The sequence below is a fragment of the Phalacrocorax carbo genome, chromosome 19 (assembly GCF_963921805.1).
Source record: "Phalacrocorax carbo chromosome 19, bPhaCar2.1, whole genome shotgun sequence".
NCBI classification, from domain to species: domain Eukaryota; kingdom Metazoa; phylum Chordata; class Aves; order Suliformes; family Phalacrocoracidae; genus Phalacrocorax; species Phalacrocorax carbo.
The window spans coordinates 1,395,429-1,422,780 of NC_087531.1; the positions used below are offsets into that span (position 1 = coordinate 1,395,429).

The window sequence follows — 27,352 nt, forward strand, 5'->3', positions numbered from 1 at the left end:
CCCATCCCTGTCTGTTTCTGTCCGTGTCCGTCTGTCCTCATCTCTTTTTGTGTGCCCCCATCCCTGTGTGTCCCCATCCTTGTCCGTCTGTCCCTGCCTGTGTATCCCATCCCCGCGTATTCCTGTCTGTCTGTTTCTATCCCCGCGTGTCCCCATCCTTGTCTGCCTGTCCCTGTCTGTCTGTCCACACCCCTGTTCTTGCGTGCCCATCCCCGTCCATCTGTCCCTGACCGCGCATCCCCATCCCGTCTGCCCCTGTCCGTAGGTCCCCACCCCTGTCGGCCTGTCCCTGTCTGTGCATCCCATCCCCGTGTATCCCAGTCCGCCTGTCCCCGTCCGTCTGTCCCCGCCGCTGCCGCCGCCCCGTCCCGGAGCCGCTCGGGGCTCGGCCCGGGGGTCCGGCGGCCCCGGGCGGGGCGGGCGCGGCGGGCGGGGCCGGCGGCGGGGCGGGATCGGCTCTGCGGCGGCCGCACCGCACCGCACCGCACCGCGCCGAGCCGCGCCGAGCCGCGCCGCGCCGCAGCGCCCCGCACCGCGCCCCGCCGCCCCCCGCCGCCCCCGGCGGACCGGAGCCGCCGCGCGGGGCCGCCCCGGGCCGGGCCATGCGCTGAGGCCGCCGCGCAGCCCCGCAGCCAAGGGCGGATCCCGGGCAGGACACGGTGAGGCGGCGGCGGGGCACCGCAATGCGACCGGCGCGGGGGGGGCCCGGCACGGGCAGGGCACGGCGGGGGAGGGGGCCGGGACCCCGGCCGGGGCGGTGGGACCCCGGTGCCTGCCCCTGCCCGCCCTCCTGCCCCCGCTCCCCCATCTCCAGCCCCGCCGTCCCTCCATCCCGCCCCCTCCTGCCCCCCATCCCCATCCCACCCCTCTCCTGGCCCCCCATCCCGCCCCTCTCCTGCCCCCCCATGCCCATCCCGCCCCCTCCTGCCCCCCCATCCCCATCCCGCCCCTCTCCTGGCCCCCATCCCGCCCCTCTCCTGGCCCCCCATGCCCATCCCGCCCCTCTCCTGGCCCCCATCCCGCCCCTCTCCTGACCCCCATCCCCATCCCGCCCCTCTCCTGGCCCCCATCCCCATCCCGCCCCTCTCCTGGCCCCCATCCCCATCCCGCCCCTCTCCTGCCCCCCCATGCCCATTCTGCCCCTCTCCTGCCCCCCCATCCCCATCCCGCCCCTCTCCTGCCCCCCCATGCCCATCCTGCCCCTCTCCTGACCCCCATCCCCATCCCACCCCTCTCCTGACCCCATCCCGCCCCTCTCCTGCTCCCATCCCCATCCCGCTCCTCTCCTGCCCCCCATCCCCATCCCGTCCCTCTCCTGCTCCCATCCCCATCCCGCTCCTCTCCTGCCCCCCATCCCCATCCCGTCCCTCTCCTGCTCCCATCCCCATCCCGCTCCTCTCCTGCCCCCCATCCCCATCCCGTCCCTCTCCTGCTCCCATCCCCATCCCGCTCCTCTCCTGCCCCCCATCCCCATCCCGTCCCTCTCCTGCCCCCATCCCCATCCCGTCCCTCTCCTGCCACCCCATTCCCATCCCGCCCCTTCTCCTGCCCCCCCATCCCCATCCTCCCCCTCCATCCCCACCCCCAGACCCCCCACCTGCTCTTTGTCTCCCCCAGCGCTGGGATCGGATTGGGAGGATGCTGGGGGGCCTCTGGGGAGGGTGCAGAGCCCCCCGACAGGATCAAGCCCAGGCTGCGCCCCCCGCTGGTGGGTGCCCCATCCCGGGAGCCGAGGGGAGGCCGTGCCCTGGACCCGCAGGCATGGAGTGCTGTTTGGGGTTGGGGCGCTGCTGTGCACAGGCCAAGGGGCCTTTGGGCACCCCCGGGTGCCGTGAAGGGCCCCCCAGCCCAGCCTCTCGCTCCCAGCACCCCACACCGTGGCTGCGAGGCCGGGGGCACGTTCAGCTGCGCCGTGGGCAGGTGGGATGGGCAGGGTTTGATGTTGCCACGACCCCTGCGCCGGCCCCGTGTGCCAGCGACCCTTCCAACGTGGTGGGATTCGAGGGGCGTTTTTCCGCCCTGTGCCCGGAGGCGCAGTGATGGGCTCCTTCCCCAGGTCCCAAGCCCTTGCTTGCTCGGCTCCCCAGGCACCAGCACCTGCCCGGGTGTTTGGGGATGTGCCGGGGTATTGGGGCTGCCTGCGGGACCCCGACCTGCCAATGCCGCGGGGTGGGGTGCAGCAGCCGTGGGAAGGGGCTGATGCCCCCAGAGGTGCCCGGGGATGAGGGAGCTGCGGTGCCTGCCAGTGCGGGGCCACCCGAGGGGGCTTTGCTGTCCCCCCCTTCCAGGTCTGTGGGTCCCTGAGTTGAGGTTGAGGGTGGCGAGAGCGGAGCCGCCTGGGGACAGACCTGACCCCCTCCAGCATCTGCCCGGAGCAGCGCCCAGGAGCCCCTTCCCTCCCCTCCCACCCAGCTCGTTGCCTGTGGCAGGCACCATCGGGAACCCCGTCCCACGACCCGAGGGTCCGTGATGCCCCCGCGCGCGCCAGGGACACCTTGCAGGGCAGAGCCGATGCTGCCGTTCCTGTGCTGCCACAGGGAAACTGAGGCAGGGCCCGGCCGAGGCGATGCTCAGCCTGAGGCTCAGCGTCGGCAGTGTTTTGTGTCCCCTCGTTTCACACCCTGGAGCTGTGTCACTCGGGGGGGGAGCACAGGTGGGGACCCTGCCCAAGGCTGTGCATCCCCTGCAAGTGGGTGCCGAGGTTTGGCAGCACAAGGGCGGCCACGGAGGTCTCTGAGCCTGCAGGCCACGAGCCGGTGGCCGTGCCATGTCCCCCGGTGCCCGCATCTCTCTGTTCTCCCTGGGTGGGAGTGGAGCAGAGGCATGGCACGGGGTAGGACAGGGTGGCGGGGGGTGGCAGGGCACCGGGCAGCATGGCAGGTGCCGAGGTCTGTGCCTGAAATGGCACCTCCATACTGGGTAGCCCCAGCAGCTGCGTGTGGGAGAGCTGGAGGGGCTGGTTGGGTGCTTCGGGTGCCGCTAGGTCCTCGCTGGGCTGGCGGCTGCCCCCGCGGGGCTGCTCCCGCTGCCTGGGGGCTCTGGGGGTCCTGCAGGTGCCTCGTGTTCTCCTCCCTGGCGCAGGCTGCCCCGGCAGCCTCGGCCGCAGCTGCTGCGCCGGTGGCCGTGGCTCGGCCATATGGCCGCAGCGGGCGGCTGGTAAAAATAGCAAATGCTGCTGCACCCACCCCAGGCGGGCGGCGAGCACCATCCTGCCCCGGCCACCTGGCAAGGGCATCTCAAGGGCATGGGGGCAGCCGGGACCCCCCAGTTGCGTTGGCCTGGTCAGAGCAGCGGGGGCTGCATCTCAAAGAGGGCGGCGAGCCAGCGTCAGGGGGGGCTGCCCCACTCCCCTCGCAGGGTAGTGCCCGGGGGGGTCCATCCCGAAGCCCCCACTCCCGGCGTGACGCCTCCCTCTGCCCTCTCCCTTGCAGCGGCGGCAGCATCCCCAGGACAAGATGCCGGAGCAGAGCAACGACTACCGGGTGGTGGTGTTCGGCGCCGGCGGCGTGGGCAAGAGCTCGCTGGTGCTGCGCTTCGTGAAGGGGACCTTCCGGGACACCTACATCCCCACCATCGAGGACACCTACCGCCAGGTCATCAGCTGCGACAAGAGCGTCTGCACCCTGCAGATCACCGACACCACGGGCAGCCACCAGTTCCCGGCCATGCAGCGCCTCTCCATCTCCAAGGGCCATGCCTTCATTCTGGTCTTCTCCGTCACCAGCAAGCAGTCCCTGGAGGAGCTGAAGCCCATCTACCAGCAGATCGTGCAGATCAAGGGCAGCGTGGAGAGCATCCCCATCATGCTGGTGGGCAACAAGTGCGACGAGACCCAGCGGGAGGTGGAGAGCAGGGAGGGGGAGGCCGTGGCCAAGGAGTGGAAATGCGCCTTCATGGAGACCTCGGCCAAGATGAACTACAACGTCAAGGAGCTCTTCCAGGAGCTGCTGAACCTGGAGAAGAGGAGGAACGTGAGCCTCACCATCGACGGGAAGCGCTCCAGCAAGCAGAAGAGGACAGACAAAATCAAGGGGAAGTGCAGCATCATGTAGAGCCCCGGACTGGCCCGTACCCCCGCCCCAGTCCCCCCCTCTCCCCCCCCACGACTGGACGTGGCATCGCAGCGGGGCCGTCCCCTCGTCCTCCGTGCCATCACTGTGACTGTGCGGGGACGCCGCAGCACGCCGGCGGTGTGGGCTGCGCTCGCCCCAGGTCTGGGGGCACAGACGGGGCCCCCCACCGAGCCGAGGGATGCTCGGCTGCCCCGCGCCCGGCACAATGGGGCCGGGGACACGCGTCCAGGGGAGCACACGGACAGACACACACCCCCTACCCCCACTCTGCAGCACAACCGACGGCACTGGCGGGTCCCTGTCCCCATCCCCATCCCCCCCCCAGAGGGGGACCCCCACGGCGATCCCCGTGGGTGGGAAGGACGGTGCGATGTGGGGGTGTCCGGTGTCACCCTTGGGGACAGTCACACGCGTCCCAGGCCCTCCCTGTGCCCCCGTCCCAACGCCATAGCGCTCTGCTCCTGCAGGCAGAGCCCCGGGGCGGGAGCAGCCCCCGCATGGTGCCCGCTGTCCCCGAGCCCCCCGTCCCGTCCTGGCACCGCGGCCCTGTCCCCGCGCCGCAGCCCGGAGCCGCCAGCCCAAGCACAAAGCATCGGGTCCGAGGGAGGTCCTGACCCAGCACAATCCTGGTGAGCTCCGGTGGGAGGACCCCCCCCCCCCAGCCCTGCGGTCAGACGGGCCCCCCCACACCCCCCGCTGCCCCTTTCCCACGCACGATGAGCCCCACAGCCCGGCTGGGCCGCGATGCCACGGTGATGGGCGCTGCCGCGCTCTGCCGTGGTGCCCGCGCCAGCGGTCAGCGTCCCCTCGCTCCCGCAGCATCCCTGCTGGGGGTGGCCTGGCCCCACACCCCGGGGACCCCCGACCCCCCCCCTCCCAGCTCTGGTGCAACCCAGCTTGTTCCCCCACGGCCGGAGCGGGGCCTCCCCGCTGTCACCAGCCCTTCGTCCCAGCGGGGTTTGTCCCATCGCTCCGGCCCCGCTCATCCTCCGCTGGGGCCCTGGGGGTGTCCCTGGGGGGGTGGTCCCCAGGGGAGGGGTCCCGGGCAGGCTGGGCCCCCGCGCTGCGCCCACTCCTGGCTTTTTACAACACGACCCAAGCGCCCAGGGGACAAGGTGACGTTACGATGTAGCCTTTATTCTAGAAATAGTCTTCCTTCAATAAAGAGATGAGAAACGCTCCTGCGTCCCCACGCAGCAGCACCCGGCGGGGCTGGGGGCCACACGGGGGGCCACGGCCTGGCGCCAAGGGGTGAAAGGAGGGATGGGGGTGCACGCGCGTGCTTGTGCGTGCACGCGCAGGTGTGTAAGCACACGCGCGCGTGTACGGGCAGCTGGGCTGATGCACACCCGTGCGCACCCCGTGCGCGCGCACGTGCCGTACCGCGGGCACGCGTGGGCCCCTGCGTGCCCGCGCGCCGCGGCGGCCCCCCGCCACCGGTGGGTGCCCCCCGCCCCTCGCTGCCAGCGCGGGCTGGCGTCCCCGTGGGGAGGGGGTGGGAGAGCGGGGCGTGCGTCATCATGCCTGTTGCCATGGAAACCATCTGCTCCCCGGGCGCGGGAACCGCGTGGGCACGCAGGCGGGGGCGGGGGGGCGGCGGGGGGAGCGGGGCTGCCGCAGGCTGCAAGGGCCTTGGCAAGGGCGCAGCTCCGTGGGGGTGTCACAGCTCTGCGGGGATGGCCGTGGCTCCGTGGGGACATCACGGCTCTGTGGGGATGGTCAAAGCTCTGCAGGGACATCACGGCTCTGTGGGGATGGTCATGGCTCCATGGGGACAGCCGCTGGTCCCTGGTGACAGTCACAGCTCCGTGGGATGGTCACGGCTCCGTGGGATAGTCACAGGTCCGTGGGGCTGCTCAGAGCTCCGTGGGGACAGTCACAGCTCTGTGGGGATGGCTGTGGCTCCATGGGGACCTCATGGCTCGGTGGGGACAGTCACAGCTCTGCGGGGATGTCACGGCTCCGTGGGGATCTCATGGCTCGGTGGGGACATCACATCTCGGTGGGGACAGTCACAGCTCTGCGGGGATGTCACGGCTCCCTGGCACCAGCCACGGGAACTGCTTCTGTCCCCACGTCCCTCTGTGGGCTGGGGGCACCCGCGACCTTCGGTGGGCGCTAGGGCAGGAGAGCGGGATGGGCACACGCAGGCGTGGGGACGTTTGGTGCCGGTCCCCACCCTCTGGGACCCCCCAGGGCTGTGGAAGTCCAGGGAAGGCTGGGGGGCTCACAGGTATTTGGGGGGGGGGGGGCACTGTCCCACCTCAGGACTCCTGCACCGAGACACCCCCAGGGTTACAGCAGCTCTGCAACACCTTCAGCCTGGGGACAGAATATGTCTGCCCCCCATTCCCAGGTCTCCTGTCCCCCATCTCTGTCCCCCCATTCTGACCCCCGCTGTGCCCCCACCCTGGCCAGTGCAGATGGAGACCCGTGCCCCTCGAGTCGCCGTGGAGCAGGAGAGGCTCTTTGGGGACCTGCTCAGTATGGGGTGTCCCTTGGGATGCTCTGAGGGATGTCCCTCGAGGCGCTCCTTGGGACGTCCATCAGGATGTCCCTTGGGATGTCCCTTGGGATGCTCTTGCTCCCAGAGAAGGTCACTTGCTCCCAGGAGGGTCTGGGTGGCTCTGGCCACTGCAGCCCCCCTGCCCAAGCCTGGCATGAGGCCACCCAGGCTGGGGGTACCCTGAGCCCCCCAAAACCCGCAGCTGGGGGCCTGGCTGGGCAGCGGTGCAAGATCGAGACGGATGATCCTCGCAGGGCACCTGGCGCTTCCCCCGGGCCCAGGGTTTTAAACAAGCCGTTCCTGAGCGTTAATTAGCAAGTGGCAGGACAAGCCGTGGTGCAGCCTTTTCCCGTCGCTCCCCCAGCCGATGAGGAGCCGTCGCTGCAGCCCGCGCCGGTAAAAATGCTTAAAAGCACAAATCCAGCATTTGGGACCCAAACCAGCTCCTGGCGCCGTGCGTCGTGCCAGGACCTGGTGGCTGGGTAAGACGTCGTCCCTCGTGCCCTCCCCAAGGAGGGCAGCAAGGGGAGGCTCTGAGCTAGTGGCCCTTGTGCCCCTCGAGGCACCAAAGCTGGGGTGGGTCCCCCCTGTGGTCTGGTTGTGCTCGGTGCACCCCATCTGCAGCCAAAGCAGCTTATAACACCGTGGGCGAGGGCATATGGAGCAAACTGGATTAGGGGAAAAATCAGCCTTCTTCCCACTAACAGGATTATTGGGTTCTCAGCCCAGCCTCGGCACAGCCGCCGGTGAGGGCTGGTGCGCACCCAGCAGCGGGGCCACGTCGCACAGGGTGGGGGGACCCAGGGGAGACAGCCCGGACCCAGCATTTCCCCATCTCAGTTCATGCCGGGATTGGAGCTGTGAATGGTGCATACCGGTGTGGCCCAGCTGCATGCCAGTGCAGCACTGGGGTGTGCTGGGAAGTGGTGCTGGGGAGCGATAGCTGCAGCTCTGCACCTCCTGCCCTGGGGACATGGCTCTATTCCCCCCAGAGCGGCTCCCATGGGGGACACAGGGCCCCCCTCACCCCACCAGCACCGCAGCCGGGAGCCAGGCACCACCGGGACCCGGCCAGCCACGCTCACCCCGTACTGGTGGCAGCTGGGGAATCAAAGCCTCGATTCACGGCTGTGCTGGGCCGGCGAGCGTGATTTCCTGCTCCCCCGGCGCCGCCAGCGTGACTCCCGCCCGCTGCTGATTCATCCCCCTGGATTTTCCCCTTGCTCACAGGGTGAGCAGCTCCACCGGGGCCCAGGGCAGGGGGAGACCGGGGCTGCGGCCCCCCGGCACGGCACGCAGGGCTGGGCCGAGCCCGTCCCCTCCCGGCGTAAGCTAGAGCAGCCGTGGGCCTGCTGCACCCCGGGCCCGAGCATCGGGGGGCCCCAGGGGGGACAGTGGGGTGGGGGGCTCTGCCCAGGGGCGCAGGCCCACCGTCTCGCCCCCACCCCACAGGCTGCCGGGCACTGCAGCCTGGGGGCTGGAAAGGCCCTGCACAGGGGGGCTCGGAGGGTCTGGGGTGACCCGAGTGCCACGGCAGGATTGTGGAGGGGGTTTCCAGGCTGGCCGGAGGCTCTGCCCCCCCTCCCCCAGGCTGCAAAGGGAAGGGGAGGTTTAAAGAAATGGGTGACTCAGAACAAGATTCATCGGGAGGGACCCGGCAGTGGTGTCCTACGGCCTCTCCTCTCCCGGCTGGCCACGCAGCCGGTGGGGGTCCCGGGGGGGTCCCAGGAGCAGGAGGGGACCCAGGGGTGAGGTCACGCGTGGGTTCCCCAGGTCCCTGCAGCAGCATCCCCCCCACATGCCGTGCCCCCTGCCACAGTCCCCTCACAGCCCGCCCGGCCGTGCTGTGCAGCAAGGGGGGATAACGCCATGGTGAGGGGTGTCTGCGGAGCATCTACCCCGCAGTGCCCCCCCTCCTTGGAGCCGGGCAGGGCTGCCGGGACTGCAGCAGCGCAGCATCCCCATTTTTCGGGGTGCCCTGGGGATCTGGCGGGGGCACGGCTGGGCTGCACCGAGGGCCCCGGGGGGGGGGGTGATCCGGGGGCATGGGAGTGGATCGGGGGGGGGGGGGTGGTCGGGCGGCCTGGGGGGATGGAGGGATCGGGGGGCCCGTCCCCCAGCTCCGGGTCCCACGGCCTCGCGCCCCGGGCGCCACGTGCCGCCGCAGCGCGCCCCCTCCCCGCGGCGGCCGGTCATTAATATTCATTTCATATTTGCATGCGTTCACCACCCCCTTTCCCCGCCCCGCACGCTGATTGGCTGATACCCCCGCCGCTCCGCAGACGGACGCGCCCCTTCACCCCCCCCCTTTCCCCTCCGCGCCACCGTCACAACCGAACCTGGCGGCCGCACCCAACCCCGCCTCCCTGCCAGGCCGCCCCCCCCTCCGCGCGCCCCGCGGCGGCAGCGCCCATTGGCGGGCGGCGCTGCCAGTCGGGCGGCGGGGCGGGGCCAGCCCTGCCCGCGCTGGGCAGCAGGGTGCGTTGCGCGGCGGCGCTGGTGTCTGAGGCGGCGGCGCGGCTCCTCCGCCCCTCCGTGCCCCGGCCCCGCCGAGACCGGTGAGGAGCCACCCGCGCCGCGGGGACCGGACCGGGCCGGGGGCGGGGCGGCCCCTGGCGAGCGGGCGGGGACGGCCGCTGTAGGCCGCGGCCTGGCGGAGCCCCCGGCCCGGCCCCGGGGCCCCTTCGCGGCCCGCTGCGGCCCGGGCCGCCTGGCCGGGGCTGGGCGGGGGGCGCTGGGAGCGGCTCGGGGGGTCCCTGGGGGGGGCGCGAGGGGCGGCGGGGATGGGGGTGAGGGGCTGGGGGGGGCTGGCGGGGCTGCAGGTGGAGGAGGTGGGGGGGCGGGGGCCAGAGGGGGGCTGGGGTCGCAGGTGCCAGAGGGAGGGGGCTGGGGGGTTGGTGTGGCCCTGGGGTTGTCGGGCTGGTGGTGAGGGGCGGCTGGGCAGGGGGAGGGGGTGCTGGGGGCCTGGGAGGGGCTGGGGCTGGAGGGGTGGGGGGGTTCTGAGGCTGGAGGGGTTTGGGGGCCCCTGGGGGTGCTGGGGCTGGAGGGGTTTGGGGGGGCCCTGGGAGTTCTGGGAATCCTTGGGGCACAGGGGCTGAATTGGGCTAGAGAGATGGTGTTAGGGTTGTGCTGGGGTCCTGGGGTACAGGGCTGGGGGAAGGGGAACCCCTGGGCAGGTTGTAGGGGGGGTGGGCTGGGGGGGTCAAGGAAAGCCCTGGGGTTGCTGGAGCATGTGGGAGAGGGGTGAAGAATAGGGATGAGCTGCTGGGAGGGATCCAATGAGCATCGCAGAGTGCTGGTGGGCCGGGGGGGTGTAATTTGTGCCTGGGATCAGTGCGAGGAGGCGATCTGGGGGTGTATTGGGGGTCTCAGAGAGAGGCGGTGCTCTGTTGTGGTGGGGGGCCCTGAGGACTTTGGGTGAGCTGCAGCGGGAGGGTGTTGGGTGGAAGGGGCTGTTGTAACGGAGGTGGGAGCAGTGGGGCTGGAGCTGGGAGGACGACGGGTGACTTGGGCTGTTGGGTGGATGAGATGGGAGGGGGCAATTGTAATCGACGAGAGACACGGTTCAGCGCCAGCTCGCTTTGGAAGTTGGGTGACTTACCAGGGAACGGGTCTAGACCCTCTTCCAGGGTATAAAAGGAGGCTGGGAAGCTTGTCAGGAGGTCTAATATCACATAATCTGCTTGTTTTTTTTCCTGTGTGTGAGTTAACGGTGGGTTGGTATAGGGAGGTTGTGGAGAGAAGGGGAAAATAGCTGGAGGAGTTGGTGGCTGGTGAGGGACAGTAATGGTGGCCTGCCTGTTCTGGGCAGGACTTTGGCGGCATTATTGAATTCTAGTGCATGGGTTATATAAAGGAGGGGTAGCTGCAGTATCTGGATTTTCTGTGTTATTGAGGTAGAGCGAAGCAGAGGAGATAAGTGGGTGCTGCAGACAAAGAGAGAAATCTGTCTCCTTCTCATTTTGGAAGAGAAGCATGTGGAATGAAATGCTGGATATGATGGGTGTCCTGAAGGAGGTTAAGGAGGGGAAGTGTCCGGGTGTGTAGGTAAGGAGGGACTGGAAGGTAGCACGGTTCCGAGCTGGAGCTGGAGACCTGATCTCCTCTGCAGTTCATCTTCTTTGACAGTGCTGGAGCAGGCAAATGGGATTTACCTCTGTACTGGGCCATCACTGTCAGGTGTGGCCTTAAATAAAACCCAAATGGACTGTGATACATCTGCATTCTGCCCTAAGATAGGTTTTCTGTTACTGCTTGTAAATGAGGCGAGAAGTTATTGTGGCTTTTAAGGCGCTGAATTATGTTTAATGGGTTTGGGGTTTTTTGTGGGGGAAAACCGACAACCTTCAGGCCTGTTTATAGCTGTGGGCTTCTTGTAAAACTGACCTGGGCAAGTGCAACTGCGGTGATTACTACCAGGAGAAAAGCTGACTTGTGGTAGACCACAGAAGTCAGTAACTTGATATTTAGTCTGAATCTGTACGTAAACTTGAGGTCTTTTAGGTAATTGCTTGGTTTTCTTAACATACAGCTTTTAGAGACTACTGGCTTCTCAGGCACGTAGCACTGAAGTCGGTCCTTCATCTTTTGGAGGTTTTGCATGTCTTTAGCTTTCTGCTGCATGGGACATCCCGTTGTGTGCAGGCAGATCGTAAAGCAAGTGCTCGGGAGCTCTGTGACTATGTAGCACCATTTATCATGTTCTGGTTGTAGCCAGTATGGGGGAAAGCGCACCAAAAAAGCTGGATCAATATGTTTAAATAGAGCTTATTGTCTGAGAGGTTTTCTTCTGCCATCTGTAGCTGTGAAACAAATGGAAATAGCTCTTTTGTGTGGCTGGAGTATTGTTGTGGGATTTAATGATTTACACAGGAGGCATATTTCACCATATCTACCAGTTTTTCTTCTGTATCCATCTTATCCCTGGATATAGTATTTAACCGGTATTACTTAAGGTAATGAATGCTTTTTGACATCGAGAGTTGCCTTAGGAAGGCATTATCCCTCTTGGAAGGTAGGGGAATGGAGGCACACCGGGAGGCTGACTGCTCTTGGCTCAAACAGGCGAGAAGAATAATTCAGTAGCCAGGAGAGAAGCGTGTGACCCGGGACGTAGGTTTGTCCTCTGCTCATCACACTTCCCCTGTGGCCGGCCCAACTTCTGCCTTCCTGCCTTATTTCCTTATCTGCAAAATGGAGATAACTGCTCTGCCCTACCTCGTGCTCTGGGAGGTTGTCATGCCCTAAAGCTCGTTAGTGTAACGAGGCGAGTGCCCGGCTCCCGGACATGCGGGCCTGCTGCTTGTCCCTGGACTCGGCTCCAGAGGAACCGGACACTCTGCCCATTGGAAAACACCGATCTTTATTCCTGGTAGCTGCCGTTCTCCGCTTCCTCGCGTGTGAGTAAGGCAGTCGAGGTTGTCATTGTCAGTGACGGGGGATCGTGGCTCTCCCTGCCAGGAGTCGTCCCGTTAGCGCGGCGGTGAGCCTGCGGAGCCACGGGGCTGGCCGAGCGCCAGCCCAGAGCTCACTGCCCTTAGAACGGTCCATTCTGCGGAGGGCTTGAAATAGCCGCTTGTCCCCTCGCCAGCGGCTGGGGGAAGTTTTCTTTGACGTCTTCGCGAGGCGGTGGTGAACGGCAGAGCTCGAGCTGTCACCTAAAAAAGCACCTTCTTGCCCTTTCGGCTGTGCGGATTAGCTCGGGTTGGGAAGATCAGATAATTCGGTCGCCTTGGGTTTGTTAACCCCGGCGCAGCTCTGAACTTGCACAAGTTTCCAAAGCCCTCTTCCAAACCCCGCGGGTAGCAGCGAAGCTAGCGAGAGGGACGGCGATCCTGCCGTGCTGTAGGAAGGCCGTGGGTGGGTGACCCAAAAACGACGGCTGCATAAAAAGCAGGGTAAAGGTTTGTAATTGTTTGGGGATTCTTGCACGGGGAGGGTGGAGCAAGAGGAAAAAGGGCTTTATAAAATACTGTGTCTCTATGAACGTGATGGTGGGTATGGTTGGAAGGAAGGTGCCCGCTGCGGCGCTGACTTGCTCGCGTGGCTGGTAGATCCGGTGTTGGTTTCCCCATCTTTACAAGAAGTCAAAGGAATTGAGATGTGAAGGTCTAAGAGTTGAACTTTGAGGTGGAAAGCTCTCCCTCGTTGCTCAAATGTCGCTCAAATATCGCTCAAATTATTCAATTGGTTTAGCCACGGACCAGAAATCTTCCCGTGGGATCCCGTGCGTATACGGCGAGTTGCAGAGTTTGCCAGTTGTAGCATCTCTGACTTCTGTGGGCAGCGCGGGTGTCGGTGAGTTCCTCTCACCTGTTGCCAGATAATGCGATATATTATCTTTCTCTCTTACGGGTTTCCTAGCTCGATGTGCAGAGTGTCAGAAGAAATTAAATTGGGAAGGGAACAAAACTAAAAGAAAACGTAAATCCAGTCCCGTCCTGCTGCATGGTCTGACGATCGTCACACTAAGGGCAAACCAGCAAAGCTGGAGAGGGCTTTTTTTATTAATTTGTCTTAGATTGACCTGCTTAGTTTGTATTTAAAAACAAATTGCTGGGACTTACAGAGACCTGGAGGAGGCAGACCTTGCTTTTGGGTACCAGCTGGAAGCATCTGGTTCTGGTGGCCTTGCGCGCCTGTAAGCGATGGGCAGTTTGCTTCAGACAGCTCTGCTCCGTCCCTCGGCGTTCGCTCCAGCCGTGCAGATTGTACTGCTCTCACGTCTGAGTCCCCTGTTATCATCTGCTCGCTTCTGCTTTGTTCTGCTAAAAGGCCCTTTATTAAAATACCAGAACAAATAGGCCATTGTGCAACAAAACCATGTTTTCATTTTAAATAGTGTTTGTGAAAGCGAAAGTTGCTCACAAGTCTCGAGTTCCTGGCCTGTAAATTCTTCTCTCCAGCGAATCCATCAATTCGATAAACACTTTAAAATGTTTTGCATTGCGCAACTGTGCTGACTGCTCTCGTCCTTCCTGCCGCTGCTCCTCCGAAATACCTGAAAAGCCACGAGCTCGTTTAAAAACCAAGTAAAAGTGGTCACGACAACAAATCTGTTTGAAAAGGCCGAATATAGCGATCTGCAGTTAATTCTGGAGGCTGGTGGTGCAGCGCGAGGGGCTGTTGTGCAAGAGGAGCAGTTCTTCAGCTGAAGTATGTTTAACCTTTGGTTTAAGGGGCGTAGGAGCTGGATTTTTCCTGAGAATAAGTTATGAATTCGGTTGATATTTCAGACTCGAACATGCCTGAAATCTCCGGTAGTTTTGGATTAGGTTTTTGTTAAATGGGTGGGTAGGGATTAGCTGTGATGTTTAAGAAAAAAAAAAGGGGGTGTGTGTGAATTCCGGCACACTGTTAATGCAGAGAGACAAACCAGGAAGTTTAGTTATGAAAAAGCATAATCCTTATGTTTTTCCCCCTACCTTCTAACAGACAAGAGAAGTTTTTAGGGTACTGCAGCCTGCAGTGCTTCTGTATGACTGAAAACAGTTCAGAGTTTGCAGTTAAACATATATTTTTAATGGACCTTTAAGAACCTGAAAAGCTGAGAAACCTCAGTAACTCCTGCTTTGTTTTATTTTCATTCTACAGAAAGAGGGAAAAAAAAAAAAAGCTAGAAAATGAACCACGTAAGAGTAACTTTAAAAATATCTCGCTCCTAATGCAGGCGTACAAGCAGCAGAATGGGGTCTGGCTTGAAGCCAGCGTTAGGACCGTGGTCCCAGGGATGGTGGAAGGATGTTCCTCCTCCCGACACCTCCCCGGTCCCGCTCAGGTGGCAGCGTGGAGCTGGCGGCCTCCTCCCGTGGCTCGGGGGAGCAGCCAGCAAGTGAGACTGACGTTCTGCTGATGGTCTCCAAAAGCTGCTTTTTTTTTTGTTCTTTTTAACTAATCCCCTTCAGAAAAAATAAACCTATTTTTGAATATATAGAATAGTTTGGGGGTTTTGAGCCCTGGAGGCTTTTTGTCCATTTCTGCCTTGCCTGCTCTTAGAAAAATGCACAAGGTCTAAATGTTTCTTGTGATTTTTAACCCTTTGCAGCTTGTCCTCAGACTTTTCTTCTGCAGTTTGTCTACAGAGAAACTCTTCTGTAGTTTCAGAACTGCACAAACTGCTTTTAGGAGGTTATTCTTGCTGTAGTCATGGTTATTCTCATTTCCTCCAGTCTAAGGGTAACGTTTTTTTTTTTGCTGGCAAAGGATCAGTGTTTATGCTCAATAAATCATGACGTCTCACGGCTTCTCTTTTCAGTTACTCGCTATGAATTATGGTACAATTCCCAAACGCAAATGTTGTGAATTTAATGTCACTCTGCAACTTTTCTCTTGGAAGGGAGAAGAAAAAAAAAAAGCCGGAGAGGCTCTTCTTTTAGTCAAAGATCCTTAGTTAAGGCCAAGAAATACCTTTTTGCTTCTGACTTTGGAATTACATTGTTGTCTCCACAGTGGATCCTCCGCTGGCCGGCGTGGCGTTGAAGCGCGGGCGGCCAGCGGCACTGGGTGTCCGAGCACATAGCGCCACGTAACGCCTTTCCGATGCTTCAAAGGAACTGGCATCACTTTCAAGGAGCATCACGCTCGCTGCGTCTTGGGCGAAACGTTGGGAATCCATTTTACCTGTAACCCACGAGTGTCGTGAGTGCCTGCGGTGGCTCCGACGGAAAGCTTGGGTTACGCTGGCGTCGGGCAGGTTTAATTGCAGCTAATCCCGTTGTCGTCATTCCCCTCGTTGAGTCGTGCGCGGAATTACGCTGTTGCTCTTGACCTACTGGCTTCCGTTCTTGTAGGATACTGACTGGTAAATCTTGAAGCAGAAGTGGTGCTGATCATCTGGAAAGATATAAAATGAGGTTTTTTGCGAAGTACGTGTTAAAACTAGTAAATAGAAGTGGAACACGCCTCCTGGAAACAGCATGTTTTCTGCTTAAGCACCGGAACTGTAGCTTAGAAATGGGGAAATAAATATTCAGTAAGCCATACTCTTTTTTGAGATTTTTTTTTTTGGAGGTATTGGTTTTGAAAAGCAAGGAAGGATGAGAAGAAAGTGCTAAAATAAAGAAATACTATCTAGCAGTTGAGAGCGGGTCGATGTCCTGTAAGGCTAAGAATGGAATGAAGTTTGGAGATTAAGCTGTGCAAGGCTGGAAAATCAAGTGTTGATGGTCTTTCACCTGTGTTTTTTTAATGTGGTCAGGGAATCCCTAAACTTAATTTCGTTGATTTCGTGTGTGTTGGTAAAGGAATGCAGTGAATGCATGAATGAAGAGGACCCTCCACCTTGTGCTCTAGTCGCTGTCTTGAGCCAGGCGAAGGTAAGGGTGCGTAGGATGGGATTAGCTGCTGGTCGGTACCGTGGCTTGAGGTAATGAAAAGGGTTTTTTTTCTTATGGATAGGACCTGGAGATGGTTTTCAGGTGAATGTGATGATAAGAAAGGCTCTCAAAGAGGAATGTAAAAGTACTTGGGAATAAACTAACCATGCCTTTCTCTTCCAACGTATAGCCCTGCGCTCCTTTGCCTACAAGTGTTGTCCAGAACCGTTAGTTTTTCAGAATCAGGGGGTCTGTCCATCAGCAGACCTGAAAGCGCTGTCAGTTTGGGGCAGGTGTGTTTAATCTGGGGTGGGACCGTGCACCATGCCAGTCTTTGGGAAACAAACCAATGACTCAAACACCCTCGGCACACATTCGGGCACAGTCAGCGGCGTGAATGCGGGGATCTTTTTGTCTCTCAAGTTTCTCCTGCAGCCTGTTTTACCAAGTTGAGTTTGGCTCCTGGCACTCCAGTATCCATCTGAAAGAGCTGCTTCAGGCTGTACTGTGTGTTCCTTGCTGGTTTGAATGAGTTTGTGTTTCCTGGTGCCGTGATGCTGGCTGTGTCGGGAAGCAAGCTGTAGAAAGTGTGTCCCCCGGAGGAGCTGCAGGAGCAACGGGTGGGTTTCTCTAATTCCATTCTGGTGAGTCCACAGGCTATTCTGTGCGTGTTAAAGCGTAAATCCCACCCTGCGCTGTGAAGACCCTTGCTGCAAGTATCTTCCTGGGAAAGGCAGCAAAATCCCATGTTTTCTGCTGATTTACGCTGCAGAGGTGCAATGCCAAATTCATTTGTCAGTGCTCAAATACGTGTCGTTACGGTCCCTTGCAGAAACTTGTCAAGCTTAGAGCATTTGCCTTAACGACTGATCTGTTAGTGCATGTGATAAATAGCCAATACGCTTTGTAAAGACATCGACAGAAACACAGGCAGCGTTTTTAACGTGGGACACGGGGGTGAAAAAAAGGATTTCACATTTGTTAGTGGAGATATAACAGGAGCTGTTGCAAGTGACAGCAGTAGCTCTGTGCTCGCAGCATACCAATGCAGATGGAACTGGTTGGTTGCCAGATATTAGTCATGGGGCACACCTACTTTGGAAGAGTAGCCTCTGGGTTTAGGGAAGTAATTATTTCCTAACAGCCCTGTGGGGCACAAGCAATTCAGCTTATGGAGGACAAGGAAGGGCTTGCTCCAGAATGTTAGTTAAAAAATTGTGTGCATATGAGCTGCAGCTGGTGACGACTTGACTAGAATTTAATTTGTCCAGGCATTGTTCATCGCAGGCATCGTGGAAGACACGAGCTTCTGAAGGCTGAAACAATTGCTGACCTGATAGAGCTTTTGTGGCTAATTGCAGTGGAAGTCGGATCACGAGAGCTGTGGTGGGCAGCCTTTCAGCAGGGAAGAAGCCGAGCTGCTCTGATTTCAGACCTTCTGGTCGATCGTCCAGCTTAGCCCTTCATCTTGCCGAGCGGGCTGCGTGTAGCAATTAGAGGCTCTCTGCGGTAGGGGCCTTGGGGTGAGCGACCGAGACCGGCCCTAGCTGAGCCGCAGCGCTTGCACGGGTCAACGTGAAGCTTGAAGAAGTCAGCGCTTCTGACTGATCACAAAATCCTTCTTTCTCTGATTGCTAATTAGATGGTTAACATTCTTTGCCTTATTATCCCACCCTCAGCTTTTCTTTCTGGGGATCTAGGTTGACACTTCTAGAGGCTCCTAAGGAGCAGTTAACTCTCACGCTTCTTAAGGAGCCTTAAACCAACCTGCTCTTTCGGCGCACGTTTGTGAAAAGTATTGGTGGTGCGTATGTGCAAAAACCAAAATTAGATGCTCTGCCTTTTTGTTAGGAGTACGTATGATATTGACTCAATAGAAAAACGTGATATAACATTTCTTTCTGGTTTATGGCTATTTCTGGGGACGATTCCAGCACAGGCCGGCCGTAGCTGTGACTTCTGGAGGACTGCATTGCCAGTCTGTTGCCAGAAGGCAAGGCTCCTGTCAGGATAGAGGGCGTAGATGCTTTCCTACTTGGCTGGTGAAAAATAGCTTTGTGTTAGCCCAGGTAAGACTATTCAGCCCATTCCAGCAGGGCAGCGAGTGGGCTACGGGGCAGGGACTTTAATTTTAACAATCTCAGCGACTCCATGGGTTGTGTATTCGACAAGCCCGTTGATGCAAGTAGACCTGGCTTTGCTGGAGAGGGTTCTTCACCCTCTTGCAAAACTTCTTAAAAATCCATGATTTCTTTTTTTTTTTTAAAGTGTGAGAAATTCTGTTCTCGTGTTATCTGGAAATAGTTCTCACCTTTGGAATAATACTGCTCGGCAGCGCTGGAGAGGCATAGTGCTCAAAATAGCAGCAGCTGCCATAGGCCGGGATGGAGCGGAGTCGAGTGAGTTGTGTTGTCAGTCATGGGAACATAAATCCAATTCCACCTGCAGATGAACATTCCCGAAATAGAAGAGGGTTGTCAACTAACAGAGGAGATGTATTGTGTGCATCTCTGGTGCGCTGTTCCTGCGCTCGCTTCGTACTGCATTAAGGTGGGGGGGGGTAATTATTAAAAGTTGCTGTGGTTTAGCTGTAGCTTGAGAGAGTAACCACTTCCTACTCTCTTCAGTAAATAACAGCTGGGAGAGGTTGTTTGGCTAATAACTGTGCGCTGGTATTTTGTAGGTGAAACACAGTCTGTCTGCAGGCAAACCACCCTGATTCAAAAGCGTGCTGCTCCCTGATTTTCGGAGGGAAGTTCTGCTAGCCTGGGGAAGATGCGAATGTCTCCAGGAAGAGCGCTTGGGGAAGGCTGCTGGAGGGGCAGGAAATCTTGTTTGAGGCATAACAAAGCTAACTGCTATGGGGTAGGAAATTCGTTAACACCCTGAGCCGAGGGAGGGGCCGCAGGCTGGCAGGAGGGTTGCTGCTGCTGGAGGTAATAAAGTTCAATGCCTTTCTGAATCTTTAACTGTGAGGATCCTGGTGAGCGCTCCTGAGGCATTTCTGGTTCAAGTTCTCCCGTGCACAGGTGTTTTTTCTGTAGTTGGAGAAGCCAAAGAGTCTCTGGTGCAGCTGTTTTTTTTTTCTAAGGGCTTCCTGAATCTGCCAGCTTTCTGCATTTAACCGTTTTTCCTTGATTTAGTCATGTCATTCTTGAAAGTGTTGTCCCCTGCATAATTAAAGCCTTCCTCCTTCATATTTTCCACGTGCAGACTGCTGCGATACGCTGCAGTTATGGGTTCAAGTTCCTGCGGAGACCCATAGTGTCGAGCTGACCCGAGGGCCAGTGCCCGTGGATGGGGCTGTGGGTCGCCAGGCAGAGCAATGCGACTGACTTCTGTTGAGTTGTCTGAATGCTACTTGATGTTTTTTTTAAGTACATACCAGGTGAAAATTAATCAAATGCAGTATTTTTTTAAATTACTGCAGAAGAGCTCTATGTTGGCTCTGTGTTTCTCTCCGTCTTTCTCTTGGCTGCTTGCTTGCTGTCAATGATACTGCACTGTAAATTCCTATTCCTTCAAACTCAGGAAACAAGGGACCTGCTGGCTTAACCTGTAGCTTTATGCTGATTAAAAATAAAGATGGTCTTGGACACTTTCCACTTAATCCTATAACAGTATTTGAGAGGCTTTTGTCCACATCTTCTGTGTTTGTTCTGCTTGGCGTTTGCTGATACTTGAGCTTCCTTGCAGGTTGCATCTGACTGGGAGTATTTCCTCTTCCAAGTGCTGGTAGCACTGGGCGACCATAAACTGCAGAATTCACAGAACCGCGGAATGGTTGGGGTTGGAAGGGTCCTCTGGAGATCATCTCGTCCAACCCCCCTGCTTAAATTCTTAAATTTCTTTAATTAAATTAAAATTCTTTAATTCCTAAAAGATTTTTTTTCCCCATTTAAAAATACCAGGCCCTTCACCCTGCGGCCTGCAGAGTTACGTAGACCAAACTTAAGTGGGATTATCAGAGTAAAAAGCATTTTCACTAGCAAGGTTTAATTTGGTCGAAGAAAAACAGAGGATGATGAAAGCTGATGGTGCTCTTGCTACTTATACCTTCCTTCCAGGATAATGGCATTATCCTTATTAGCATCCTAATTTAAAGGTACTAGTACTTGGAGTAGAAAGTTAAGGAGCAGGTGAACCTCTTACATGTTCTAATGCTTATCCCCAACGCCTGCATGTGTTTCTGTTAGACCATAGGAAACGAGCACGATAAAGAATTCAGGGAGCAGAGAGCTCGCTGGCAGGCTCGTCGCCGAGTGCTCTTGTCAGGGTTTTGCGAGCTGCGTTAGAGAAGAACAGATTCGTAAGTGAGAGCTCATAAATCCGTGACCTCTTCCACCCTTGCACCAAGAGCTGGCAAGTACCTCTCCGTGAATGTCAATTTGCTTGTTTCTTTGCATGATCAGATTTATGGAGGATTCAGCTCTAATCCATTTCTATAAATATTATTAGTTTGCTTTCCTGGCTTAGGTGACACTGAAAGAGATCTCGTTAGGAGGGGGCTTTCTGTAGCATTTGAGGGCTTTTTCAGTTTTCTACGAATAGCAGTCGATGCTCCGCTCTTATGAGGTTTATTCTTGCAATTCAGACTTTGTTAGCTGGTCTGAGTGAGGACAGCCGTGCTGAGAGGAGAGGTGAAACCACGCTGCCACGAGCCAGCTTGGCTCTCGGGATGCTGTGGACTCCCGCCGTCATCTTCTGTATGATGTGAACCACCCTTGGTGTCAGCGGTGGAAGGAGCGTGGCTCTGGGCTCCTGCCGAAGGTGGCCCAACGTGGGGGACGCAGGTTCGGATGATCTTCGTTAATCCCAGTGGCTGGGCAACAACTTGCTTTGCAACGCGCTCCGCAGGCTCGTAGGGACCCTGTGTGTCTGCGTGGTTCTGGGTTCGCATCGTGGCTGCGGGTGAGGGGGGAGATGTCCCTGCTGGGCACCAACGCAGAGCAGTGGTGATGCTCTGGCTCTGGGACAACAGATTTCAAGAACTTCCCAGGCCTCTGGTGGCAGATTTTTAGGAGAATCGACATGATTGCAAGGAGGCAGTTGAGATTTTTTTTTTTTAACACCAGATTGGTAGGGAAGGAAACTCTTGCTTCTTAAGAAGCTTGCGATAAAAGATACCAAAAAAGGGCAAAATATTATTTGGATACACCTTTCTACAGGCATGTTTTTAAAAAAAGGCCTGTTTCTGTGGTGCTCTCAAACACAGCAAAGCTTTGTTCTGTGAGTAGTTTCGCTGCAAATACAGGGGCTGGAGATTAAGAACAAATAGTTAATGGCCCTGTTAACCAACAAACATACATTTTTGTGGTGCCATCTCACAACCCTAAGTCATTTTTCTTTATATTTCGGAGCGGGAAGCTGCGTGTTGAAAGCATTGCCGTTTTGTTGTGCGCTGGTGCTGGGCTTTTGTCCTCGTGTTGGTGGAAAGACAGCGAGCCCTGCGTGGCCAGCGGGCGATGCGTGCTCCTGCGGAGGCATCTCCCGGCAGCGCGCACCGCGTTTACGGCTGGGTACAGGGCCTGGGGTTATCGCGTGGTGGACAGAGCCGTGTTTTAGCTCCAGGAAGCAAAGATGAATGTGGTTGCTGACGTGCTGCTGCCTTTTTCATAGAGTCTTTTAGACTTTTTTTACACTTAAATTTGTTTAGAACCTGTCTTTGAACACTAGGTCTATTTTAAGAGGTTTTTTGGTGGGGGGTGAAGCATTAAAGGTACTCGAAAGGTTTAGTGAGGATGATGCAGATGGAGCTTCTGATGCAGGCCGTCTCCGTGTTCATCCAAGGAGTCTACGTACCTCTGGTAGTGAAGAAAAAGAACAATTTATATCAATTTAAAATCATCTGGCTTAGTTCTGTTTTATTTCACGTTATCTCATCAGGCTCCAGCTGCAGCCTCGGAGGCTTTCTCGGGAGGGGGCTGGAGGCGGACACCCCTCCTGGACGGAGGGTCTGGGAACCTCGTGCCTGTTTGGCAGCGGAGGGGTTTTGCTCTCAGCAGTTGTCTCTGGATTTTAGCCCAGAGAGCAGGGTTGATACGAAATGGAACAAATGCCTCTCTGTTCCGTTACGCGGGCTGGTAGATACTGGTGCCTCATGGGCTGGACTGGAGTGAGTCTAGCGGGTGTCTTAACGCAGCAGATTTCTTGGAAGGGTGAGAGGACTTGCTGTTTTGCATGTCAGCTTAGCAGTGCCCGTGTTGGTCCGACAGCCATGTCGGAGCCGCAGCAGCTGATGATGCTCGGAAGCTGCAGGTAGGAGACCGGTGCTGGTGCCTGTGCCCAGAGCCTGCCCGTCCCTGTCCAGGCATGCAGCACGGATGTCTGGCACCTCTTCCACAGGGCAGACGTGCCACACAGGCAGCGGATGCTTAACACACCTCCGCTTCTACCTCGGGCTCTTGCAGGGCTCCCAGGCGTGCTGCCTTATCACGGAATAGGGTCCTACAGGCGTGCATGGGGGTTGGTTTGCCCTCACAACCTTACAGGCAAGTAACGGGGTTGGCACATTTTAAGTTTGCGCCTTTCAGACTACGCAGCTCTGCAGTCCCGGTGGCGAGCGAGCTCACGACACCGCCGCTCCTCGTCGGCAACGGCAGCAGCAGCTTAAAATGCCCTGATGTGTGTGAGCACATCTGATCTTGCTGCCTTCGTCGTGCTGCAGCGAATGCTCTTGCTCTTTGGATGAGGGAGGTTTGAGGAACAAATAGGTGACTATTTCTAATTCTAATTTATATAGTTTCCTGCGAAGCTGTCCCCTCTGCAGGGGAAACACGGTAGAGCCATAACAGGAACAAGCAAACATCCCGTGCTTCCTGGTGACTGTAGTGACTCTGCTGACTTGAAATGCATCATTGCTTTAGTCTGTCGCGAGCTGACTTTTATCTAGGGTGTTTTTTACTGTTAATGATTAGACATTAAACAGTTCCCTCTAACAAGCTCTGCGGCTACTTGCCCTCGCAGAGCTTGCAGCATCTGTTTTAGTGCTGTTGCCATGAAAACTGGCCGAGCAGCAGCCCTGTTATTGCCCTGTGGCCCCTTGCAGCACCAGCCGTAGCTACCTGATCGCTTTTATCACACCTTAAAGGAAACCCAAGCTTGCAAAAGCTTTATCTAAAATAATAATGTTCATATTCTCTACTCCCTTTGTGCTTTCTTCCATTAAATGTTCTAGCGGGAATTGGATGTTTCTCTTCTAATAGCTATTGAGGGTTTCATCTAGGGTCAAGCCTCGGAGGGGTCTCGGTGGCCTTCTGTTTGCAGGGGTTGGCTGGCTGTTGGAAATGCTGAGGTGACTGCCTGTCATTGTGAATTAAATACTGAAGTCGTATCTGGAGCTTTGGACGCAGTGCAATGTAAACACAAGCGGGGCGAGATTATGTACCCTTAAGTCAATGACAAATCTTGCCTGACGTTGGTGGAGCCGGGGTTTTATCAGAGGTGTTTTCAAAGGTACAAATTAAACATTGTGAGGGCTCCTGAGGAAAGGTTTATTAGTAAATCACAGCTCTGTAGTTGGGACCTGAGCCTGCGCCCTCCCCAAGTTGTGTTTTTTATTTTGTAATTTAAAAAGAATCGAACCAAACCAAAAAAAAAACCCCACCCTGTTGGGGTCTAAAACTTGTTGGGCTTTGTGTGTGTGAGCGTAGCCTCTGGCTGTAGTTGTGACGGGGCGTGGGTGTGGGGGAAAGGGGCTGGGATCTTTGCACAGCCGCTTTCGTGTCCTGTCATCGTCACTCGTGCCCTGGGGGGGGTGTGTGGTTTTGGGTCAGAGCTCCTTAAGCCCTGCTTGGTAAACCCACACCAGAGATTTCCTCGGTTTCTTTCTGGTTCTTGTGTGATGGGTCCAAATTCCGCATTTTCTTTTGCAGATTTCATTACCTGCCGCTTGACAAAGGAATATAATGCAGCAGTTTTCCTAACCTAAATAGTGCTTCTGAATGACTGTATTTCCAGCTCCCCTTTAACTTGTACTTAATTTAAGCGTGTGGGCTTTTTAATTTGATCGTTGTGGGGGGGAACAAAAAAATGAAATGCTGCAGATATGCCTTCCTCTTCCCTTGCTTTAGTTAAATCTGTCTTTGTCATTCTTTTTCTCTTTGACTTCCATGAGTTGCTCAAGCTATTTTTCTCTAGTTTCTTTTGTTGTAGCTTCTATATCGCGGTCTTACATCTTTAGAAATATGTAACGCACGTATGTGAGTGCTGCCTTGCCTTCACCGCACCGTTGTTGTCAGCATATGACAAATAACATGTGATTGATGGCTGACTAAGCATCCTGAATATTTCTTCATTCTTTGTGTGCCTAATGATACTCCTTGCGCACAGGGAGGGATGAGTGGCTGGCATCTCTTGTGCCGATGGAGCCATCTTCAGACTCAGCCATGAAACTGCACTGAGCACAGGCAGGTGCTTTGCTGCCGAGGCAGGAGTCAGCCTTAAAGCCGGCCGGCCGTCATAGCTGCGACGCTGCTAATCATTGAATCCACGTGACATCTCCCTCGTGCTTACTGGGTGACTTTAAATAGTTCCGTAATAGCCACCTCTAGCCTGGTTTCAAGCAGGGAGAAAATAATGCTGGTGTCTGTCAGCGTAAAAAGGGTCTTTGTAGCCATATGGCTACTATGCCTGCCTTCGTTAAATGAAAGAAAAAAAGATGTGAGGTGCTTCAGCTGGTTGGCTCAAAGCCCAATGTTCAGAGTAGCAGGCAGTCCCTGCAGGAACGTTTTAATTACTGAAATCTCTCTCCATTTCCTTTTATAGGAGAGCTGTGCTTTTCTCAGGCCAGAGAGCGTGTCTGCCTTTGTGCTGGAGAAGGCGACGTGACCGCTCTCGGACCAGGTACGTAATGCAGCGGCACACCACGAAGCCGCCCAAACCACCTCTCCTGCCTCACAGTTAATTTTCCCCATCTTTGTACTCTTGACTCCCCAAACCAGGGCTATCTGACGGGGTGACAGCAGCACTCTGAGTCCACTTAGAGACAGTTTGGCCAACGTCGGGTGTTAAGTGTCTAAAATTGCCCCAGGGTCACGCCGAACGCTAACACGTCACTGTTGCCTATAAGCTGGAATGTTTTTTTTCTGAATTACATTCTTTTTCTGGGATGACTGTTACCATATCACAGTATCACTGCTCTTTAGATGTTACAGTATTTGCCGGGATAGACACAGTTGTGCCATGCATTATCTGCCGTACAATTCCAGGTGAAAAGGTTAACGTTTGATAGAATGATATAAAGGTACCTTCAAGATTATTAGTTAAAACTGACCTACCTTAAGAGCAGCTCTTCCAAAAGGCACCCACGCTTCATCAAAGCAATCTATCAGGCCGGGGAGCATTAGCAGAGTTGCTTGTTACCTCTGATTTGCCTCTTGGGCAGAAATAATTTTTTAAAGAGATGCCAACAGCGTGTTGGGCTTCAGCGTCCTTCCGTGGGGCTGCTTGTGGAGCCTCCAAGAGAGGGCAGTGTGTCCCTGGCAGCGGGACCGCACAGCATCAGCTGCTGGGGACATGCGGCTTCTGCTCGTCAGCTGAGAAACAGCGTTAGGCTCCAGAATGCTGAGAGAGCCTAAGTCCTTGAAACCATCTGAAATGAGTAATTGACTGGCAGACTCATTAGTAAATGTATTAGGAGCTGTATATCATCGTGTGACTGCCGGTCCTCTCCCCAGACTGTGGCAGGGATATGGCAGCGCTTCCTCTTGCCTCACTTTCCTAAAAAAATGTCCCCTGCCTGTTCCACTTGCGTCATTTTGCCCTACTTTTTGCACTTGGTGTCTCCTCCAAGAAGGGAACGACGTTCGTTGGATCAGCATAGAGCTTTGCTGTGAGTCACAGTCAACTGGAGACTTAATTCAAAACATAAGGAATTGGGGAGAAAAACAGAAAAAGGAAAACTAATGGAAGTTGTTATATTGTAATATTTTGCCTTAGGGCTCCAAACAGGAAATGCTTATGCCAGTCTCCATCTCAAAAGCAAATCTTTGCTCGCTGAAGAGGCAGATTTGTAGTGAGGTGTGGAAGCGTGCGTCTCTCCCCAGCCCTGTGTGCTTTTTTTTCCCCTTTTTAAGCTGTTTCTGCAGCAGGGCCTGTGAATGACTTGTCACAGCTGGGTTTGGCTTCTCTTTTCAGGACCCTTCCATGACGTTCAGCGCTGCGTGGTGAATAGCCAGCGGTTCTCTGCGGCCAGCCTGGACTCTGGCAGCACCTCTCTGTTGTTATTTAGGAAGCAGTTTTTAATCCTGTCAATTTTTGCCTGGTTCCTAAAGTTACGTGAAGGTGCCTTTATTGGTGACTTAACATCTTGCAGAAATGACGCTGCCCTGGCCTAGTAATCACTGATATATCAGGAGCACCCCGTTTCCCAGGGTTCGTTAAGGTGTTCAGTTTTTTCTTTTACTAATTGACTGTATAAAATTGCTTGATAGCCCCTAGAAGGTAGGGCACTTGTGTAACATGAAAGCACATTGAAATAACCTCAAAAGTTGCTTTGAGATAAAAACGCATCCCAGGAGAAACATCCACGTTTAAAGCAAAACTATTAACCTCCTAAACCCTTCCTCAAGACGTTTTTCTTTCCCCTCTTGCTTTCTGTAGTGGCAGAACAAGGTGAGCTTTACCCATCTAGTAGGAAAGGGGGAAGGCTTGCCTCCCTGGGGAGGGTTTATGGCTAGCTCGGAAGCAGTGCTAGTTTGTCGTTATTTTTTCGTGATCTGAAGTCAACAGCCTGTTGATATTTAGTGTCTGTTCTACTGGAACAGTTCCTGAATTGTTGGTGCAGGCTATGAAAATAGCTATACTTTATGGCGTTCAGCTGCTTGTCATAATATTTAAAAGCAAATGCCTGCGCACTTTTATAACGGCACTTTAAGAATTATAAACCTCAGCATCCCATCTGTGTTTCGCTCTGGTATTTACAGTGTAATGAATTCTCCCTTGCTGCTTCAGCTGGATACTCTTTCACCTCCTCTTCCTGTTTCGAGCAGTTGTTAAGTTGGTGTACATTTTAAAATTCCTCCAATTTTTAGGAGGTTGTCAGCGACATAAAAGAACTTCTTGTATGGCTTATTTGCCTGGCAGAGGCATTGAGCTAATCTAATTATGTTAAACCTAAGCACCCCTAGAGTAAAGAAGCGTATTGTCACCGGTTTGATCTGTGTGTAACAGCTGGAGGCATTTGCTAAAATCGGAAATTTTTTTAAGCTTTCTCTATATGCAAACGTATTTTGCTGCAGACATACAGATATTTTTTTGCTGCTCTTCTTAATTTGTCCTCTAAAAGGAGGAGAAAGTGATTTTTTGGATGAAAGTAAGTTGGAAAGTCCAGAAACATATCTAGCATATCTCCTAGCAAAAGAAGGCTGTTGCTATAGCACATTTTTGTTCCACTAGTGTTTGTACATTTTTAAATTTAATTTTCCAAACAGCTTCAGGAAATTGGCATCCCATAAGTA

General features: G+C 56.0%; 2 protein-coding genes across 4 annotated transcripts in view; both read left to right on the forward strand.

Moving 5' to 3' along the window:
• Window positions 1–511: 511 nt before the first annotated feature.
• DIRAS1 (DIRAS family GTPase 1) lies at window positions 512–5,253 on the forward strand. Its single transcript, XM_064469581.1, has 2 exons — window positions 512–659; window positions 3,432–5,253. Exon 2 carries the CDS (start codon window positions 3,456–3,458, stop codon window positions 4,050–4,052), a length of 597 nt encoding a protein of 198 aa, XP_064325651.1. The 5' UTR covers window positions 512–659; window positions 3,432–3,455; the 3' UTR covers window positions 4,053–5,253.
• Window positions 5,254–9,006: 3,753 nt separating this feature from the next.
• The window catches only part of GNG7 (G protein subunit gamma 7), an 80,420-nt gene continuing 62,074 nt past the window's right edge, over window positions 9,007–27,352 (forward strand). The window contains exons 1-2 of one of the 3 annotated variants that reach the window (XM_064469758.1): window positions 9,007–9,137; window positions 24,660–24,737. The gene's annotated coding sequence lies outside the window, so the exon portion shown is untranslated. The remainder of the gene's footprint in view (window positions 9,138–24,659; window positions 24,738–27,352) is intronic. The other 2 variants (XM_064469756.1, XM_064469757.1) reach the window with 2 other exon arrangements.

Bases quoted from the DNA above. Each gene is read 5' to 3' on its own strand.
- DIRAS1 (XM_064469581.1), top strand. From the start codon at position 3,456: ATGCCGGAGCAGAGCAACGACTACCGGGTGGTGGTGTTCGGCGCCGGC.